The sequence below is a fragment of the Pelmatolapia mariae genome, linkage group LG10_11 (assembly GCF_036321145.2).
Source record: "Pelmatolapia mariae isolate MD_Pm_ZW linkage group LG10_11, Pm_UMD_F_2, whole genome shotgun sequence".
Lineage (NCBI taxonomy): Eukaryota > Metazoa > Chordata > Actinopteri > Cichliformes > Cichlidae > Pelmatolapia > Pelmatolapia mariae.
In genome coordinates this window covers 74,340,555-74,361,181 of record NC_086236.1, presented here as the reverse complement: position 1 = coordinate 74,361,181, position 20,627 = coordinate 74,340,555, and the positions used below count along the sequence as shown (strand labels likewise).

Genomic DNA, 20,627 nt, shown 5'->3' with positions numbered 1-20,627 from the left:
GCTAGGTAACAGCAACTAAAAACTTGTAATGTAATTAATGTAGTTGAATGTAGTGTCCAGTATTTGGCTACCCAACAGCCTCGGCTGCAGTTTATGTGCTAAATTTTAACAAGATAAAAAATAGCACTGTTGCATGTTAGCAACACAGGATATCAATTCATTTACTCTGACAATGTCATGGTGAAAATGAGAAATGAAGGATTCTGAAAGGTCTAAACTAGTGCTGTCAGTGTTAATCTCGTTAAAATGACGTTAACGCCATAACCACATTAAAGTGGCAAATCTCCGTTAGCGAGTTAGCATGGATCGCCACATGCGTGGGGCTGCACGGCGTCAACGTGTTAGAGCGGTTAGCTCATTAACGCGTTAGGACCGAGCAGCTCACTAGCGCTAGCTCACTAACAGAGATTTGCTGCGGTTATGGCGTTAACATCATTTTAACAAGATCAATGCTGACAGCACTAATCTAAACATGTCTCACCTTGACAGTAGCCGTGGATTTGGCTTTGAACTTCTCCTTGTAGAAATTCAGCAGCTCAGAGTTAAAGTAGGTCGGCTGGGACAACCTCCAGCTCAAGACTTTCTTCAACACGTCCTCACTGAAGTCTGGAAAATTTGTATCATACAAGGCCCTGCCATCACTGTCTACCAAATGGAAGGCGATTTGGGTCTTGACCGGGGACTGGGGGACGCCAGTGCAGCACAAGTTATCTACTTTTGAAATATGTGAAATATGATGGACAATCTCTTCCAGGTGTTGGATGTAGTCACTGATCAGCATGTTGTTGGATCCACTCGTGTCAGTAATGTCGAATCCTATTGCAATGTCGATGGTGCAATCTGAACATGGGAAGAGAAGCAGGGAAAGGATGTTTGTCTTTGACCTTTTATAGCTAAAGACAGAAAGGTGTGGACAAGAGGGGCTCACTAAATCAAACAACAGGATTAAACAATCAAAGGTACTGATGCTTGTGCTGGTACTGCTAACCTAAGCCACATTAGGCAACAGAGTGGATACTTGATAATTTATGTTTACTGTGAATGCAGCACCAGTAACAGTCTTTAAATGATAAGAGGTAAAACATTAGGCATCTACAATAACAACAGCAGCTCTCGACAAACCAAGCAGAAATGACTCAAACTGAAGACTGGGTCTGTTCACAGTCGAGGACGTGCATTTCACTTACTAGAATGGGGTGAATGCACGCAGCAAACCACCACCGGTAGAAACTTGCAGGGCTGGACTGGGACAAAAAATCAGCCCGGGCATTTTGACTAGAGACGGGCCCACCAGGTATTATAGGTAAAACCATAAAGCCTTTGAATGAAAAAAAACTGTTGTGACAGTGATTTTGGTATATATGTATCAATCTAATAAACTTAACCCTACACCATCCTCCCTATTCTGGTATTCTAAACAGTGCTGATCGGAAACCCAAAGGCTGCTTGGTCGAGTTAACATCCTGAACTATCTACAACACATGGTGGAAACCTGAACTCAAGACAGAGAAGACTAGAGATGACTTACATACATTTGACCAGAGATGGGTAATCTGTACTTTACTCATTACCAGTGTTGGTCAAGTAACTTGAAAAAGGAATCAGTAACTAATTACTGATTACTTCCCCAAAAAAGTAATCCCGTTACTTTAAAAACACGATTTACAACCTGAATAGGTGATAAAGTGATAGATCTTTTAGCCCAATTCTACTTTTTCTGCATAATCTATCATATAAAATGTAATCAAATGGAAAAGTCTCTTTTTAAATTTTGTTTTATTAGTTTTAATCTTTTAACTTTATGCATCAAGCAAAAATTTAATTATATGCAACATTCTCTGACTGGAAGAAATTTGTTGAACATTTAAACCTATTTTCTGCACATTCCAGCACATAAAATAAAATATTTTTTTGTGTTTACACTCAGTCTTTCAAATAGATGCAAGTAAAACAGCAGGAAATAAATAAAATCAAAGACTCAGCGGTCCTGTTGCTCTATTTTCGCCTGTAAAGCAGGAGTGGGGTAGGCGGAGGTTTACCCTGGTGCAGGTGTGCCGCAGCGGTCAGTTGAAGAATCCGCGAGTTTCTCTGTGAATTTCCCATTACGTGGTAGCGCACTCGGTGCTTGCTCGGAGGTTTAGGGGTTTTTTTCGCTGTAAAAAGAAGTTTTCTTCCCACGCACAACGGACACTAATGTTTTTGTCACTTTTTATGGAACCAAACTCAAAGTAAGGTCAGTACTTCCACGCTTTAAACGCTGCACGCTCATACTCTCTCCCGCACTCGATATATTATCCATTGTTGATCTGCACACAGCTGTTGTCACGAACGTCGCATCGCTTACGTCATTGTCATGAGACATTCTCGCAAAAAAAATCACGGTTTTAGTAACGCAGTAACGCAGCGTGCTTACGGGAAAGTAACAGTAATCTAATTACCTTTTTTGCAATAGTAATCCCTTACTTTACTCGTTACTTGAAAAAAGTAATCGGATTACTGTAACGCGTTACTGCCCATCTCTGCTCATTACCTGCACCAGGTCAAACATCCGCCTGCTAAACAGGTGAAAATAGAGCAACAGGACCGCTAGTCTTTGATTTTATTTATTTTCTGCTGTGTTTTACTTGCATCTATTTGAAAGACTGAGCGTAAACACTAAAACCTAATTTATTTTTATATGCTGGAATGTGCAGAAAATAGGTTTAAATGTTCAACAAATTTCTTCCAGTCAGAAAATGTTGCATATAATTTAATGTTTGCTTGATGCATAAAGTTAAAAGATTAAAACTAATAAAACAAGTTTTAAAAAGAGACATATTTCATTTGATCACATTTTATATGATGGATTATGCAGAAAAAGTAGAATTGGGCTGAAAGATCTATCACTTTATCACCTATTCAGGTGATAAATCATGTTTTTAAACAGTAACTAAGTAACTAATTACTTTTGAAAATATGTAATCAGTAAAGTAACGGGATTACGTTTTGGGGGAAGTAATCAGTAATTAGTTACTGATTACCTTTTTCAAGTAACTTGACCAATACTGCATTTGAAATCACATGACCAATTCGTTTGCAAGATTCAGATAATTATTTATTAAAAGCGAGACATTTTAAATGAGAATAAGAAAGAAAAGTATTTCTTTGTGCCCCCCTCTCCCTGTTAATGCCCTACCTGGCCCCCTGGCAAAACTTTGCTAGACCCGCCCCTCCACAGTAACCAGCTGTCAGCTACACAGAAAAGGATCCTGGTGTTATTTGTCTCTCAGAAACAGTTCATAACTTCAACTCATTCATGTCACCTAAAAGGTAAACCTGTTTCTCCATCAGCTGTTCAGCTCTGATGATTCAGTAAGGACATCTCCTGGTTTCATCTTCATGTTTCCCTCTCACCACATATCCAAACCGACATCATGACCAGCAGCTTTACAGCTGTGGCTCCAGCAAACATCAGCTGATACTTGAAATTAATATTAAATAAATTCTAACAACAGCTGATCAAGCTTAAACGTGCTGCTGTTGTTTAGCACAACATCCGCTGGTTTCCTCTTTCTGGCGCAAAGTGGGCGATAAATAAACAAGAGAGACGATCAGCTGATCATTGATCAGTTTCATGATTGAAGTAGTAACAGGAGAGGGAGGGGGAGAGAATGAGAGAAGAAGAGGCAGCTGCAGCGTAAAGACGCAGAATAACTCCAGCTTTGTATCTTTGTTTCATGTTAGCTGAAGTACGGGACAAATCGCTTCCTTTTCACCTCAGTACCATTTTCTTCTGTTTGTCTACGATAAGATTGCTTTCAGAGTCGTTGCCCAAGCAAAGTGGAGGGTGCATCAACCTTCTTGGCTATAACTGGTCCAGCCCAGAGTCGATCATGACCAATAGGCTACCACCTTTCACTCTATATACCGTTACAAAAAAAAAAACCAAACAAACAAAAAAACAAATATGGCCCATAAACACGAAAAATCACCATCGGGCAGTTGCCCGGTATGCCCGATGGCCAGTCCAGCTGTGGATACTTGTCCCCTGAACTGTGTGATGTGAAAGCAGTTGCCGTTATAAATGATGCCCCGCATTACGTCACCATTTAAAATATGGAAATTGGATCTTCTGGCTGTCTGGGTTTAGTTTCTCTTTTCAAGTATTCACTCAAAGATTTTCCGTTACGCCTGATTATGAACTTACTAGTCAGGGACGTCTCTTTTTTTCCAACTTACCAATTTTGGGCTCGTCATCAGGCTCAGTCCCACAGATTTCGTCAATGATCTTTGTCTTGATATTTGACAAGCTGTCGAAGTTCTCGACATTAAACACCTTCTCTGGCGTGCCAGTGATCTGTAGGAGCTGTAGGTAATAGACATCTCCAACAGCAATGGCAAATATTGTAATCCCCATTTTCCTGAGCGCTTCTGCGGCATCCTCCACGTCATCATGAGAATTACCATCTGTGATCAACACCAGGTTCTTGGGAACATCTCTGCGGCCTCCCTTTGATTCATGAAAGTAGTCCCTAATGTGAACCAAGGCTTTTCCAATATAAGTGTTTCCACCTTCATAGTTCATGTTACGGATGCGTTCGATCATCTCCATCTTGTCGTTGTACGTGTTAAGGTAAAACTCATGTTGAGGATTATCACTGAACTGTGCAAGTCCGACATGTGCAAACTCTTTACTGACATTAAAGTTGTCCACCACACTTGCTGTGAAGTCTAACATAATTGCGTGCTGGTGTTGGTTGATGCTGCTCGAGTAATCGAGCAGGAAGACCAAGTCTGTCTGGTTGCAAACTGCCAAAGAAAAAGCAAGAAAGAGACATTTGACATAATTAATACACAACTGTGCTGTGAATTTAACACTGTGTGGCATCGTTAGGCCTCCATCATTCAGCCAACCAAAAACCTGATGCCATCTTTGGTTAGACTTTTGTATCTATTGTGACACCGGAAGAAGGACTGACCAAAAAAATAGACATTAATGAAAAACTTGGGGAAGATTAAACATACATGTAATATAATATAATATAATATAATATAATATAATATAAAATAACATACAGTATAAAGTACCTTGAGGTAACTGTTGTGATCTGGTGCTATATAAATAAAACTGAATTGACTCAAAGACAACTAAAGAGAGTGATCGTGGCTCAAGAGTTGGCAGTTCATCTTGTAATCGGAAGGTTGCCGGTTCAAGCCCCCGTTTGGACAGTCTCGGTCGTTGTGTCCTTGGCAAGACACTTCACCTACCGCCTACTGGTGTTGGCCAGAGGGGCCGATGGTGCGATATGGCAGCCTCGCTTCTGTCAGTCTGCCCCAGGGCAGCTGTGGCTACAACTGTAGCTGCCTCCACCAGTGTGTGAGAGTGAATGAATAGTGGAATTGTAAAGCGCTTTGAGGGCCCTGAAAAGCGCTATATAAATGTAATCCATTATTATTATTATTATTTATAATAATTCACTTTGGACACTCTTACCTCGCTTAGTGGAATTGCAGATGACACAAGAAATGTTCTGGTACAGAGTTTCCAAATCCTTAAAATTATTGACAAAGAAAACTTTGGATGTGTCGCCACCAGCCATGGTCTCCAGCTCGTTCCTCTTTGCGTCCTTCACTCCGATACTGATGACTGTGATCCCATTTTGTCGCAGAGCATCAGATTCTGCTTTCAGTCTGTGAGGGTCAGTAGCTTCTCCATCTGTGATCACCATGAGAATCTGAGGCACCCTGATTTCTCTCCGACCGCCATGTTTAGCGTTAAAGTACTCCAGCGAGTATGCTAAGGCAGCACCTGTGTATGTGCCTCCTTGTGGTTGCACCAGCTGCTGCAGAGCTTCAAGGACTTTTCCTTTGGAGTAAATTTCATTTAGAGTAAAGCTGTATTTGGGTGCGTCAGAGTAGAGAATGACTCCAAAACGAGTCAGATCTTTACCAACTGTGGTCTGGTTCACAACTGAAGCCATAAATGTTTGCATACTTTTGAACTGTTCGTTATTTATGCTTCCAGAACCATCCACCAGAAAAATAATATCAGCCTTTTCTGTCTTTTCACAATCTGGATGAAGGAAAAAGAGGCAGAGAGGTTAGCAAAGACAGAACTTTTTGTCAATCAATCAATCAATCAATCAATCAAGGCTTTATTCGTCACATGCAGGGGGGTCCTGCAGTGAAATGGGACCCCCCCCGACCTTACATAGACACACAGACATCACATGGGGATACAGTCGGAGATTGGTAGCATTGGAGAGAAAAACATTGAAATGTACATTACAATGGGAAAGTACAAGAGGAAAAAAGAGACCCCTTCTCATGCTGTGCTTCCATGGTAGGACAGCACGAGAACAGGAAACAAAAAAAACTCCTCTGCACAAAAAAGCACATAAATGTGACACAACATTGGGAAGACATAACAAGCCACACGGTAGGGTGATGGGTAAGGAGCAATGTGAAGCAAACCCAGCAGCCGCCTCGCACAGCGCTATCTTATCCAGCGCGGCACGTAGACCCGCCGTGTTCCCCCACAGGAAACAAGCATCGAAGGCGTTTGGAAAGGGAGGGGGATAAGTGTGTGGTTTTCAGTGTAAGTGTATGTGTGTGCGTGTCCATAGTTCAGCGGAGACAGTGTCCTTCGCCCTGCCAGGCTAAGTAAACAGTCTGCCAGCCAACCCAGGTGGCCTTAGAATGGGGAGGAACAATGTCAACACAGGCGTTATCTCGGATTGTTTTGATCGGCTCCAGCCTTGAGCCCGCAGCTGGCGCCGGAGGGGTAGCCGTATTAAGATGGTGATTTCTTTCCAACAGCTCATGAGAATTTCGAGCTGTATTTTATTGTTGTCACAATAAAAACTAAAAAAGCAAAACAAACATTTTAAAAGTCATTTTTATTTTACCAAATCAATCATTAACCATTTGTGCTGAGGTATTGATTGGTTTAATATTTTAGAAACTTGAATGTTGAGTTAATTCACTAAATGATTTAACATCTCTACAGACTCCTCCTTTGGTTGTACCTTTTAGACAGTCACACGTCACAGATGGTTTTAAACAGCCTCTCTTACCTTTCTCACAGAACTTCAAGGCCAGCTTGGTCTCTAGTTCCTTCAATGCATCAAAGGTGTTCTCAATGAAGACCCTCTGCGATGAGCCACTGATCTCCGACAGTTCCTGCCTGTTGGCCTTATCCACTCCAATGGCATAGATCACCACTCCTTTGGCCCGCAGAGCACGAGCTGGTTCTGTAACGTTATCTTGGGATTTACCGTCTGTTATAACAACCAACCACTGCTTCATCCAAGGACACCCTCCTCTGGCTGCATCAAAATACTGTGAAACTTCTGTGATGGCCCTGCCAGTGCGAGTGCCTTCGTTCATCTGCTTCATACCATCGATGGTGTTTAGCATTCCTTCCAGGTTGTAGTGTTTGGTGAGGTCGAACTCCAGGCGTGTGTTGGTGCTGTACTGCATAAAGCCAATATGCACCTTATCCTGCCCAATGTTGGACTTGCTAATGACAGATTTCGTGAAATTTTTCATCTTTTGGAAGTCTTCCTCAGAGATGCTCTCAGAGCTGTCAGTTAAGAAAAATATGTCGCTTGGTATGTCTTTACAAGCTGTGGATGAGGAACAAATATAGGTTAGTGTGGTTTTCTCTTTGTACAGTTATTTCCCTACCTAAATCTAGCATTGGCAATTTTGAACATGTGAAAGTCCCATAAAGGAAAGTGGAAATCATGTATACATCTAATCAAGTTTCTGAAATAGTTTATGGTCCTGTTCTCTATCCTCTCCTCTTATTATCTCAATGATGTGAGCCACAAAGCAAAGCCCAACTTAATTTAACTCACTTTCCGAACAGATCTCTCTGATGACGTCATTTTTGATGATTTTCAGGGCATCAAAATTACTGACAAAATACTTTCTCTTTGGATCCCCAGCAATCTCATTCAGCTCATTATCATTTGAGGCATTCACCCCGATGGCGTAGATGATGACCCCCTGCGCCCTCAGTTCTTCTGCAGGATCTTTAACTTTATCATTGGATTCTCCATCAGTGATGACAATCAGGTACTCTGAGACTTTGTAGCCACGGCTCGTCTTTGCGTTCTGAAAATGTCCTTTCATGGATGACAGTGCTTTTCCTGTGTTTGTTCCACCTCCTTTGTGACTGATTTTGTTCACTACTTTTTCCATTGTCTTCACATCTGAGTGCTGTGTTAGGTCAAACTCTAGAGAGGGGGAATCTGAATATTTCACAAGACCCATGCGAACATGGTCTGGCCCAATACGGAAGGTATGAAGAAACTCAACGATAAACTTCTGCATGTCTGAGAAATCTGGATTTTTAATGCTCCCTGAGTCATCCATCAGGAAGAAAATGTCAGCCAGGTCCTTTTTTTCACATGCTGAAGAGAAGAACAAACAACGGGAGTTAGATCTTCTCACACAGTCAAAGAGAGCGAGGTTGAACTGAACATTCAAAGAGTGAAATGTTTGAGAAACCATATTTACACCCAGCATGTTTTACAGGCTGCTTATGAACAACTATAACTTAATAATGGATGAGGGGTTTCTTACTCTGTTTTCTCATCTGGGAAATTTATCAGGTAAGATCCAGTCACCTACCTTGACATTCTTCTAACATTAACACAGAGCATTGCATCAATAATGCTACAAAAGTTAACATTTCTCAGGGAAAACTAACGGCAACTTATCAGGAAAGCTTAGCTCAAACCTTTTTTAGTCTCTGCGTCACTTTCCTTGTCCTGGACCCCAATCTGGATGATGGTGTTGCACAGGGTTGTCTGCAGAGTTTCTTTCAGGGGTTTCAGCTTGATGAAACTGTCCACAGTAAAAACGAACTTGGGGTAAGATGCCATCTCCAGCAGTTCGGTTTTATTGGCGTCTTTGATTCCGACAGCAAAAACTGTGACACCAGCTCGACGGAGAGCGATTGCAGGTTCCTTCACATTATCCTGGGATTCACCGTCTGTGATTACCACCGCTACCTTCGGGACATCCTTCCTGCTGCCCTTTTCTTCAGTGAAGATGTTTTTCAGGGCGAAGTGTAGGGCAGCTCCAGTGTTTGTACCACCTTGACGGTACGGCAGGAAGCTGATGAAGTGCAGAATGTCTGCCTTGTCTCTGAATGAGTTGAGGGAGATGTGTGCAGTCGGCACATCGTTGTATGTAACAATGCCTACTCGGATTTTAGATGGACCAGTTTCCAGACCGCTGATGACCGAGTGCAGGAAATTACGTGTCAGCCTGAAGTTTTCCTCTCCAATGCTCCCGGACTCATCAACAATGAACACAATGTCTGCCTTGTTAGCTGTTTTGCAATCTGTGAAAGGAGAACACTCAGTTTAGTCGACCCAACTGAAACTGTATGTGACATGAATCTGAAGGCTAGACCATCCACTTTCACAGCCGCTCACTTCCGAGGATGCAGTTTATGAATTTGGACACCCCTCAATAGTGTTGGAGCCTACACAGCAACGCCTCTCCCCCACCCAGGAAAATCCGATCACTTTCTTTTTTTCTTACCCCCAAGTACTCACCACTAATCAACTGTGTGAAGCCGTCAGCAAAGACAACCAAAGTGTGGCCAGTGGGAGTAGATCCTGTATTCCAGGAGAGGTTTAACCCTCATAATGTCCTCCCGATTTCCATAGACCTGTGGTCCTCAGGGGACAAAAATGTCCCCACTTCATTTGAGTGTTTTTTAAAGCATAAAGTATAAATTGTCAATCAATTCAATGTTACACCTTAGTTTTACTTAAGATTAACACATTAACACAAAATTTACCCTTCAGTTTGCAATTTAAGGCCACCAGACCTTGTTTACATAAAGTACACCCTGTTTTTGAGCGAAAACAAAACAAGACACTGAAATATTTAAATGTTTAGATTATTTTGACTATCTGAATAACCACTGAGTGCTGTATGGTGAACTTTAGTGAGATTTCTTTTTTTTAATCAATTCTAAATTTTAAATGCGGCACATAATCACACCTGTGGTCCTCAGGGGACAAAAATGTCCCCATCTGGTTTGATTGATACTGAATTAATATGAAGTGGATTTTCACCCACTTTTAATTAAAACTTAATTCAAACGTTTTGACACTTTTTCTTTATTCCATTTAAAATTTGTGTCTGATAAAACCTCATTTATACAAAATGTTTCTTTGTTTTGGGGTAAAAAAATAAATTAAATCATCAGTTATTGTGATTATCGTTTCACAACCCGAGTTTGTTGCTTTAACAGGTGATCACAGACGGGTATATGTCAAAGTTAATTTAGGAAGCTGTTTTTAAACTACTTCAGGTTTTTTACTGGCAGCAAATAAACACATCTGTTGTCCTCTGGGCTCAAAAATGACCTCGTCTGGTTTGACTATTTATAAAGCAATAAGTATAAAATATCATTCATCTCTGTGTTTCAAGGTTTTATTCATCTTTATTCCAACTCATTACCTGACAATTTTCTATATTTTGGCATGGTAGGGTAGCAGGGCATGGGTCTGAGTGAAAGCAAACTTTCATGAGGACAAAGGCGTGTCCATATTTGACAAACATGCAGGAGGAAGCTCAGGTTTATTCCTCTGTACTGGTCCCATCATGGACAGCTTTCTTTTCTGCAGTTGCAGGCCAAGGGCCTATGAAGTAAACAAGTTGTTACAGGTGATTGTTTTCTTTTGGAAACCTTCTGCAATGTTAGGGACAACTCGCGTGTCCTGACTGCAAGCCAGACGGTTTGCCATCGTACACTAGCATGTTCCATGTACAGCCGGACCTGGCATCACATAATTCAATTCAATTCAATTCAATTTTATTTATATAGCACCAAATCACAAAAGCAGTCGCCTCAAGGTGCTTTATATTGTAAGGTCGACCCTACAATAATACATACAGAGAAAACCCAACAATCATATGACCCCCTATGAGCAAGCACTTTGGCAACAGTGGGAAGGAAAAACTCCCTTTTAACAGGAAGAAACCTCCGGCAGAACCAGGCTCAGGGAGGGGCGGGGCCATCTGCTGTGATTGGTTGGGGTGAAAGAAGGAAAACAGGATAAAGACATGCTGTGGAAGAGAGACAGAGATTAATAACAAGTATGATTCAATGCAGAGAGGTCTATTAACACATAGTGAGTGAGAAAGGTGACTGGAAAGGAAAAACTCAATGCATCATGGGAATCCCCGGCAGCCTACGTCTATTGCAGCATAACTAAGGGAGGATTCAGGGTCACCTGGTCCAGCCCTAACTGTATGCTTTAGCAAAAAGGAAAGTTTTAAGCCTAATCTTGAAAGTAGAGATAGTGTCTGTCTCCTGAATCCAAACTGGAAGCTGGTTCCACAGAAGAGGGGCCTGAAAACTGAAGGCTCTGCCTCCCATTCTACTTTTAAATACTCTAGGAACAACAAGTAAGCCTGCAGTGTGAGAGCGAAGTGCTCTAATAGGGTGATATGGTACTACAAGGTCATTAAGATAAGATGGGGCCTGATTATTTAAGACCTTGTATGTGAGGAGCAGGATTTTGAATTCTGGATTTAACAGGAAGCCAATGAAGGGAAGCCAATACAGGAGAAATCTGCTCTCTCTTTCTAGTCCCTGTCAGGACTCTTGCTGCAGCATTTTGGATTAACTGAAGGCTTTTCAGGGAGTTTTTAGGACTTCCTGATAGCCTGGAAGTAATAAATGCATGAACTAGTTTTTCAGCGTCACTCTGAGACAGGATATTTCTAATTTTAGAGATGTTGCACAAATGGAAGAAAGCAGTCTTACATATGTGTTTAATATGTGCATTGAAGGACATGTCCTGGTCAAAAATGACTCCAAGGTTCCTCACAGCGTTACTGGAGGCCAAGGTAATGCCTTAAGGATTGTTTTGAGTCGACTGTGTGGGAGGTGATCTGTGACGACCACGGAGAGGACATCGACAGCCTTACTACATGCATTACGGACTATATTAATTTCTGTGTGGATAACACCGTACCTACCAGGACTGTACGGTGTTTCTCCAACAACAAACCTTGGATTACCCCGGAAATTAAAGCTGTCCTCAAGCAGAAGAGGAGGGCCTTCAAATCCAAAGACAAAGAGGAGTTGAAAAGGGTGCAGAGAGAGTTGAGGGGACTGATAAGGAATGGGAAGGACAGCTACAGGCAGAAGATGGAGAACCAGCTTCAGCAAAACAACGTTGGTGAAGTCTGGAGAGGCCTCAGAACCATCTCAGGCCACAAACATCAGAACTCTCTGCCTGGGAGGGATGTGAGGTGGGCAAATGAACTGAATCATTTCTTCAACAGATTTGATTCATCCATGAGGCAGTCTCCAACATCGGCTGCAGACTCAACCACCCCCACTGCTGCTGTTCCACCTCTGACACCTCAGACACTTCACACCTCCTCTATTCACCCTGCTCACTCCTCCCCACCCCCAACAACAGCATCCAATACACAATCAACACAAGGCTCCAGCCTGTCTCTCTCAACCACCCAGGTTAGGAGGGAACTGAGGAGGATTAATGGCAAGAAGGCAGCGGGTCCAGATGGCATCAGCTCGAGGGTCGTCAGGTCCTGCGCGGACCAACTGTGTGGTGTGATGGAGCACCTCTTCAACCTGAGCCTGAGGCTGGGAAGAGTCCCACAGCTCTGGAAAACCTCCTGTGTTGTACCAGTGCCAAAGACTTCACGCCCCAAGGACCTCAACAGCTACAGGCCGGTGGCTCTGACATCCCACCTGATGAAGACCCTGGAGCGGCTGGTCCTGGCTCAGCTTCGGCGCCTTGTGAGCTCATCACTGGACCCACTTCAGTTTGCCTACCAGCCTGGCATTGGAGCGGATGATGCCGTCATTCACCTCCTACATCGCGCCCTCGCTCACCTGGACACCGCTGGGAGCACTGTGAGAATCATGTTCTTTGATTTCTCCAGTGCCTTCAACACTATTCTTCCCTCGGTTCTGAAGGACAAGCTGGAGAACTCTGGAGTGGACCATCACCTCACTACCTGGATTTTGGACTACCTCACCGACCGACCACAGTATGTGAGGACTCAGGGCTGTGTGTCGGACAGGGTCGTCTGCAGTACGGGGGCCCCACAGGGAACGGTTCTGGCTCCGTTCCTCTTCACCATCTACACTGCAGACTTCTCCCACAACTCCACCCAGTGCTTCCTGCAGAAGTTCTCTGATGACTCTGCTATAGTCGGCCTCATCACTGATGGGGACGACAAGGAGTACAGAGGACTGACTCAGGACTTTGTGGACTGGTGCCAGCTGAACTACCTCCAGATCAATGCCAGTAAAACCAAGGAGCTGGTGGTAGACTTCCGCAGGCACAAACATCCTCCACTGCAACCACTGAACATCCAAGGTATGGACATTGAGGCTGTGGACAGCTACAGGTACCTTGGTGTTCATCTGAACAACAAACTGGACTGGACTCATAACTCAGACGCCCTCTACAGGAAAGGGCAGAGCAGGCTGTACCTGCTGCGGAGACTCAGGTCGTTTGGAGTGGAGGGCCCACTCCTGAAGACCTTCTATGACTCTGTGGTGGCCTCAGCCATCTTTTATGATGTGGTCTGCTGGGGTGGCAGCAGCTCTGCTGGGGACAGGAAGAGACTGAACAGGCTGATCCGAAGGGCCAGCTCTGTTCTAGGATGCCCTCTGGACCCAGTGGAGGTTGTGAGTGACAGGAGAATGGTGGCTAAGCTGTTATCCCTGCTGGACAACATCTCCCACCCCATGCATGAGACTGTGACAGCACTGAGCAGCTCCTTCAGTGGGAGACTGCGGCACCCACGGTGTGGGACGGAGACATTTCGCAGGTCTTTCCTCCCCACTGCTGTCAGACTCCACAACAAAGACTTTAACTGATCATACACACATCCACAAATGTGCAATAACACAAATGTGCAATAATCTTTCTGGCACCGTTGTATTTTTCACTCAGTTGTATATAGCATTTGTATTCTATTTTTATCCTATTGTATATTTTATTCTATTTTATTCTACTGTATATAGTATTCTATTTTTATTCTATTCTGTACAGTTGTGTACTGTATTTATTCTTATTTTATTTTATTCTAATTGTCCTTCATAACTTTTGCACTGTCCACTTCCTGCTGTGACAAAACAAATTTCCCACGTGTGGGACTAATAAAGGTTATCTTATCTTATCTTATCTTATCCAGAGTAAGAATCTGGTTAGATACCATATTTCTAAGATTTTCAGGGCCGAGTACAATAACCTCAGTTTGATCTGAATTAAGAAGCAAAAAGTTAGCGGCCATCCAGGTCTTTATGTCTTTAAGACATTCCTGCAGTTTAACTCATTGGTGTGTGTTACCTGGCTTCATGGACAGATAGAGCTGGGTGTCATCTGCATAGCAGTGTAAATGTATGCTATGTCTTCTAATGATGCTGCCTAAGGGAAGCATGTATAATGTAAACAGAATTGGTCCTAGCACTGAACCCTGTGGAACTCCATAATTAACCTCAGTGTGTGAAGAGGACTCTCCATTTACATGCACAAACTGGAGTCTATTAGATAGATATGATACAAACCACTGCAGTGCAGTACCTGTAATACCCACAGCGTGCTCTAATCGCTCTAATAGGATATTATGGTTGACAGTATGGAACGCTGCACTGAGGTCTAGCAGGACAAGCACAGAGATGAGTCCACTGTCAGAGGCCATAAGAAGATCATTTGTAACCTTCACTAAAGCTGTTTCTGTGCTGTGATGAGCTCTGAAACCTGACTGAAACTCTTCAAATAAGCCATTCCTCTGCAGATGATCTGTTAGCTGTTTGACAACTACTCTTTCAAGGATGTTTGATATGAAAGGAAGGTTGGAGATTGGCCTACAATTAGCTAAGACTGCTGGGTCTAGAGATGCTTTTTAAGTAAAGGTTTAACTACAGCCAGCTTGAAGGCCTGTGGTACATAGCTGATTATTAGAGATAGGTTGATCATATTTAAGATTGAAGCATTAATTAATGGCAGGACTTCTTTGAGCAGTTTTGTAGGAATGGGGTCTAAAAGACACGTTGATGGTTTGGAGGAAGTAATTATTGAAGTTAACTCAGAAAGATCGATTGGAGAAAAAGAGTCTAACTTAACATCAATGGTACTGAAAGTAGCTGTAGATAATGTTACATCTGTGGGATGATTATTGGTAATTTTTTCTCTAATGATAAAAATTTTATTTGTGAAGAAGTTCATGAAGTCATTACTAGTTAACGTTAAAGGGATTGTTGGCTCAGTAGAGCTCTGACTGTTTGTCAGCCTGGCTACAGTGCTGAAGAGAAACCTGGGGTTGTTCTTATTTTCTTCAATCAGTGACGAATAGTAAGATGTTCTGGCTTTGCGGAGGGCTTTCTTATAAAGCAGCAAACTATTTCTCCAGGCTAAATGATGATCCTCTAAATTTGTGACACGCCATTTCCTCTCCAGCTTACGAGTTATCTGCTTTAGGCTACGTGTTTGAGAATTATACCACGGAGTCAGGTACTTCTGATTTGAGACCTTAGTTTTCACCGGAGCTACAGTATCCAGAGTCGTACATAGTGAGGAGGTAAAATTATTAACAAGATGATCGACCTCTGTTGGAGTAGGGTTCAGGTAGCTGCTCTGCTCTAATACATACTGCCCATGTTTCTATCTCATAGTTCCCTGGTTTAATTGGGATGTTCTGTTGGAATGGACAGAGTCCTCTGAAGGGAACTTGGTGCTCATACACAGTCACATCAGTACCTGGATAGTACATCACAGCAGGAGAAACACCCACTTGTTCCATAGACCTCAGTAATTGTGTCCTGAATGACGATTATCTATTGTGTCTTTATCATGAAATGATATCCTGTTTGCGATTCTATGATTAATCTTGTGTCAGCATGAAAACTTCCCTACCAGACTCAGGATGTCATAAACTGGTCGTAGTGACTTTACTGGATGCACGGCAATAAGAATCAACATACCCACATATGCCTACAGCTGCATTCGATCCATTATTCTTCTGTTGTTGTCCCTCCTTGTTTGTCACCTCCTGTGCCAAGCACGCATCATTCTCAGGGACTCCTCTCATCCTGCCAATAAACTCTTCCAGCTCCTGTCCTCCAGAAGGCGCTACAGGAGTCTTCAGACTAAAACCAGCAGGTTTAGGAAGAGCTTCTTCCCCACAGCTGTCACCCTACTGAACTCAGTCCCCCACTGAACCTTTCCATCCACACTCACTTAACCCTCTACACTCCTCCTTCCTCCTATCCCTCCCAGTGACCATGATAATTTTATTCTCAACATTCACCATATGCTCACATTGGTTACTGCTATAGTTTTAGGACACTGACATAGGCTGTATCCCAATTCAGGGTCTGCAGCCTTAAAGTACGCAGCCTTAACGGTCCACAAGGGCTGCGTCCTCAAACACCGCTAAGGCCGGAAGTGCGAGGCTTGTAGGCTTGTGAAATGGGACGGTCTAGCCTCCGTCGCGCTGCCCAGGTTGCCTAGCAACCATGATACTAACAGCTGGAAACGTTTCATACAGCTTTCTTTGACAGAAACGAAGGAGAACATATTTTGTTCATTTGTTTCTACATGAGCTTTGTGTGATTTGATAAGTATCTGAGGCTGAGACCACAGGACTGTAAAACATGATAGTTGGGCTTCATTTCTGTACTGAACAGTCATTTAAGATTAGCTAGTAAATAACAATCAGCTAATGTTGTTCATGAGACTAACGTCATCTCACTTTGGTAATGTAAATATAATATGGCCAATATTATAGTTATTGTCAGATTATTATGGTATATATTGAACTCTGTCATTCACTGAGCTTCAGTAAAGATTCAGGTTGCAGTTATTTATATTTCCTATCACCTTAAATCTTCACTCAAAGACAAGTATCTTTGACAGTGTATATATAGATGTATTATATATAAGAGACAAATATTGTTTTAAATATGTTGGCATTACTAAATTTGGCTCAATGCTTACATATATGTGTAAAAACAAAATGTACGATCTGTGATAACTGTGTCTGAGAGAATGAAGAGTAGACTGATATATTAAATATTCCTTTATTGGGTGAGAAAATCAGACCATGTCATAACTGCTTTAAGTCATACAGAATAGATATCAGAGCCTTAAACAGGCTGACTTCTGCTAAATGGGTCAAACTGGGCAGAAAGTATACAAACTAGTGATGTGCGATACCACTGATTTCCTTTCCGATCCGATACCAAGTAATATTCAGGGTGGTATCGACGATACTGATCCGATACCGATACTTTGTACAAAAACGTATTTTATTTATTGTATCTCAAATTATAGCGTCATAATGATTACAGGACATCAGATTACTTGTTCTTATCGCTTAATAATAAGATAAGATAAGATAACTTTTATTAGTCCCACACGTGGGAAATTTGTTAATGCAGAGTTCATCATATAGAAATAAGAAAACTGAAGTTGTGCGCTATTTGAACATGTTGCCTGCCTGCAGCACTAAAGGACTCTGTGAGAGGCGTCTGTCTCGCCCTAGCAGCACCTGTCCCTCTCCTCCTCTTCAGTTCGTCTCAGCAAACGCTCGTCATATTCTGTGATATGATTTACTCTGAGGTGTTTGACAAGGTTAGTGATGTTGCCACAACCATACATGCCAACCCTCCCGATTTTTCCGGGAGAATCCCGAATTTCAGTGCCCCTCCCGAAAATCTCCCGGAGCCACCATTCTCCCGAATTTCTCCCGATTTTCCACCCGGACAACAAAATTGAAAAACCATATCGCAGAATTCATAGCGCGGCCCAGCCAATTCCAGTTTCCAACAATGACGGCAGATACAATATTACTCTTATTTCTCTTTCTGGGTCGCAAAAAAACTTATAACATATTTTCAGGTGAGAATGTAGCTGTGTAAACTTCAAATATCTGAGCCGACAGACGCATCGTTTTCAAACCCCCGCGGTCCTTCGCTACTCGGGTTAAACATGATATATAAGTCATTTTGATAACTTAAAAATGTTATTGTTTGACTTTTTCAGTGTTTTATTTGTTCGTGAGTAAATCGGATTGGCTGAGATTAAAGTTATTAGATTAGATTAAATTAAATTTAACTTTATTAATCCCTCGGGAGGGTTCCTCCGGGGTTTTCACACAGCTGAATAAACATCAAACAGAAAACTGATTAAACAGAAGTGTGAGACGGTCGAGAGTTTACGTCAGCGCCCGGTTATATTTTAGATAGCAAGGAGCAGGCGGCAGAGTTTCCCTCCACCGGGAGCTCGTGACGTACTACCCGGCTTTCTTTAGACCGCGAAGGCCGGGTCCTCAGGTGGAAGCTCCTCTGAATTTGGACACCCCCGCTGTTTCCGGGTCGGCCAATAATAACGGTGACATTTAACGTATTTTATCCGATAAATAAACACTGTAAAATGTATTTATCACCCCCCAACAGCCCGTTTGAATGTCTCCCTAATTCTGAGGTCTCAAGGTTGGCAAGTATGGCCACAACACCTCACTTTTTTGCCGCATGTATCGCAAACCATGTCTCAGCCGTTTGTGGAGATTACGCTCAGCCATTGTTGTGAGTGCGCACGCCAAGGGGCTGCGAGACATTTATACAGCCGTATTTCGCACATGACTATGAAAGGCGGAAGAGGAAGTAGTTCCTTTGAATGTAGACAATCCAAATGTTATAGTTTCTTTCCACTGTGTTCCTGTTAATGATGAACTACAAATTTACCCTAAATTACTAAAATATCGATATTTTAATGTGAGAATCGATTCTAGAACATAAATGATTGGTATCGGAGGAATCGATATTTCAGGATCGATCCGCACATCACTAATACAAACACATAACATCCTTATAGAATATGATGTAACACTATAGATCAACTTAGCTCAGAATATATAAAGCATATAAACAATTACAGCAATATGATGCAACAAACACAGCAGTGCTACTAATCCAAAATACTCAAAGCTTCATAGAACTGAAACAAACATTTATTTTAGCTCCATTCTGCTGCTGATACATACTTTAGGTTTCTGAACATTAAACTTGTTGCTGCCTTTCATAGTGTGTAACTTGAAGGCCCTGAGTACTTTCTCCCACACTGAAAACACTGGAATGATAACATTATTTGAACATTACCTAATAAGACTGATTCAGCACAGATAATTAGTTATGTTAAACTTTCCTACCAGTCCTTCACAAACAGGGAACAGTCTGTCTATTCTCTCCATCTGTCAGCTGCTGCTGGCTCTTCCTCCTCCTCTTCCTCACACACTGCTGAGTTTGTCCTGGTGGATCATCAGGGGTGCAAAGCCTCACAGATGATGTGCAGCAGTGGGTCCCTCAGTCTGTCCTCACTCTGGACACTTGCAGTTGTCACACATGGAAATCAAATGTGTGATAAGCTGCAGGATTCAAACACAAGTGTAACTTATAAATACATGTTCATACTTTTATTACACAATCAGAGAGAAAGAAACAGAGAGAGAGTGCAGGACAGACAGACAGGTGACAGTCTCAGGTGTATACACTGCTACAAAACAGCACAAGAGAAGGAGGATTTAGTGTTTGTGTTATTACGAGTGCTAAACAAGAAGAGTTCCCAGATGGTGCAGTGGACACATGTGTGACTCCTGTGATTAAAGCATCTTTCTTTCAGCTTAACGAGTGAACCGTCAGCTCGTTCAAACACACGTTAAAGTCCGTTTGGCTCGACACCACCGAACAGAGGCAGCAATATAACATAGCTAACATTAACAGTGCAGTGAATCCTGCTTGTGCCGTGATATTCAGGACTGCAAACCGAGCAGCATCACTGACTTTCAGCTTGTTGTGTTTGTGGATATATGACTGACTTTAATTATCCATAAAATCATCACATTCTCTGTCAGATTAAGGTCGACTATATATATATGTTTAGAAGTAAAGGCTTTAAAACAAAGTAAACGCTGAAAGTACAAACATCACCAATGTCACATAACTTTGCCGACATGTGGCCAACAGTAATATTTTAATGTTCTTCATTATTAAACATTTGCACATAAATAAGTGACATCATATTCAGTACTTACTTTTAAAAGTTTACTTTTCGGCCGCTCTGCTTCCACCGTTTTTTCGGCAAAATTATCCACACCAACCGCCGCGCTATGCATTCTGGGATATGTTGGGCCATGAAGTCTACACCGCCACATCCTTAAAATTCAGGGAAATGAAGGACGCATTTGAGGACCGCATTTCGAGCAGCCTTTGAATTGGGACAGCCTTCGTCGCGTCGCTGTGACGTAATCGGCCTTAAAATGCAGCCTTTAAGGCTGCAGACCCTGAATCGGGATACAGCCAACATATAGTCTCTGGTATAGTGAGTACACTGTTCACTATTATAGTCTTCTCCCACTGCTGTAGATATACTCATAGCACTCTGTAGATCTGTTTACCTCACATATATCTGTATATATGTAGCACATCTGTATATCTGCTCGCCTGTATAGCAATATAAATATCTGTATACTTAACTTATGTGTACATAATCTGTCATAAATATTTCCACCTTTTATCCTACCCATATCTGTATTTAATCTGCTCCTACTGCACTTACTGCTTTTGC

General features: G+C 42.2%; 1 protein-coding gene across 2 annotated transcripts in view; it reads right to left on the bottom strand.

Annotated features, from left to right (window-relative positions):
- Positions 1-20,627, bottom strand: part of LOC134637598 (collagen alpha-4(VI) chain-like) — a 70,637-nt gene that overhangs the window by 43,165 nt on the left and 6,845 nt on the right. For both annotated transcript variants that reach the window (XM_063488055.1, XM_063488054.1), the window contains exons 5-10: positions 8,729-9,337; positions 7,842-8,399; positions 7,056-7,607; positions 5,474-6,052; positions 4,219-4,788; positions 482-840 (exon numbers count right to left, since the gene is read on the bottom strand). In XM_063488055.1, the coding sequence (XP_063344125.1) occupies positions 482-840; positions 4,219-4,788; positions 5,474-6,052; positions 7,056-7,607; positions 7,842-8,399; positions 8,729-9,337 (3,227 nt within the window). The remainder of the gene's footprint in view (positions 1-481; positions 841-4,218; positions 4,789-5,473; positions 6,053-7,055; positions 7,608-7,841; positions 8,400-8,728; positions 9,338-20,627) is intronic.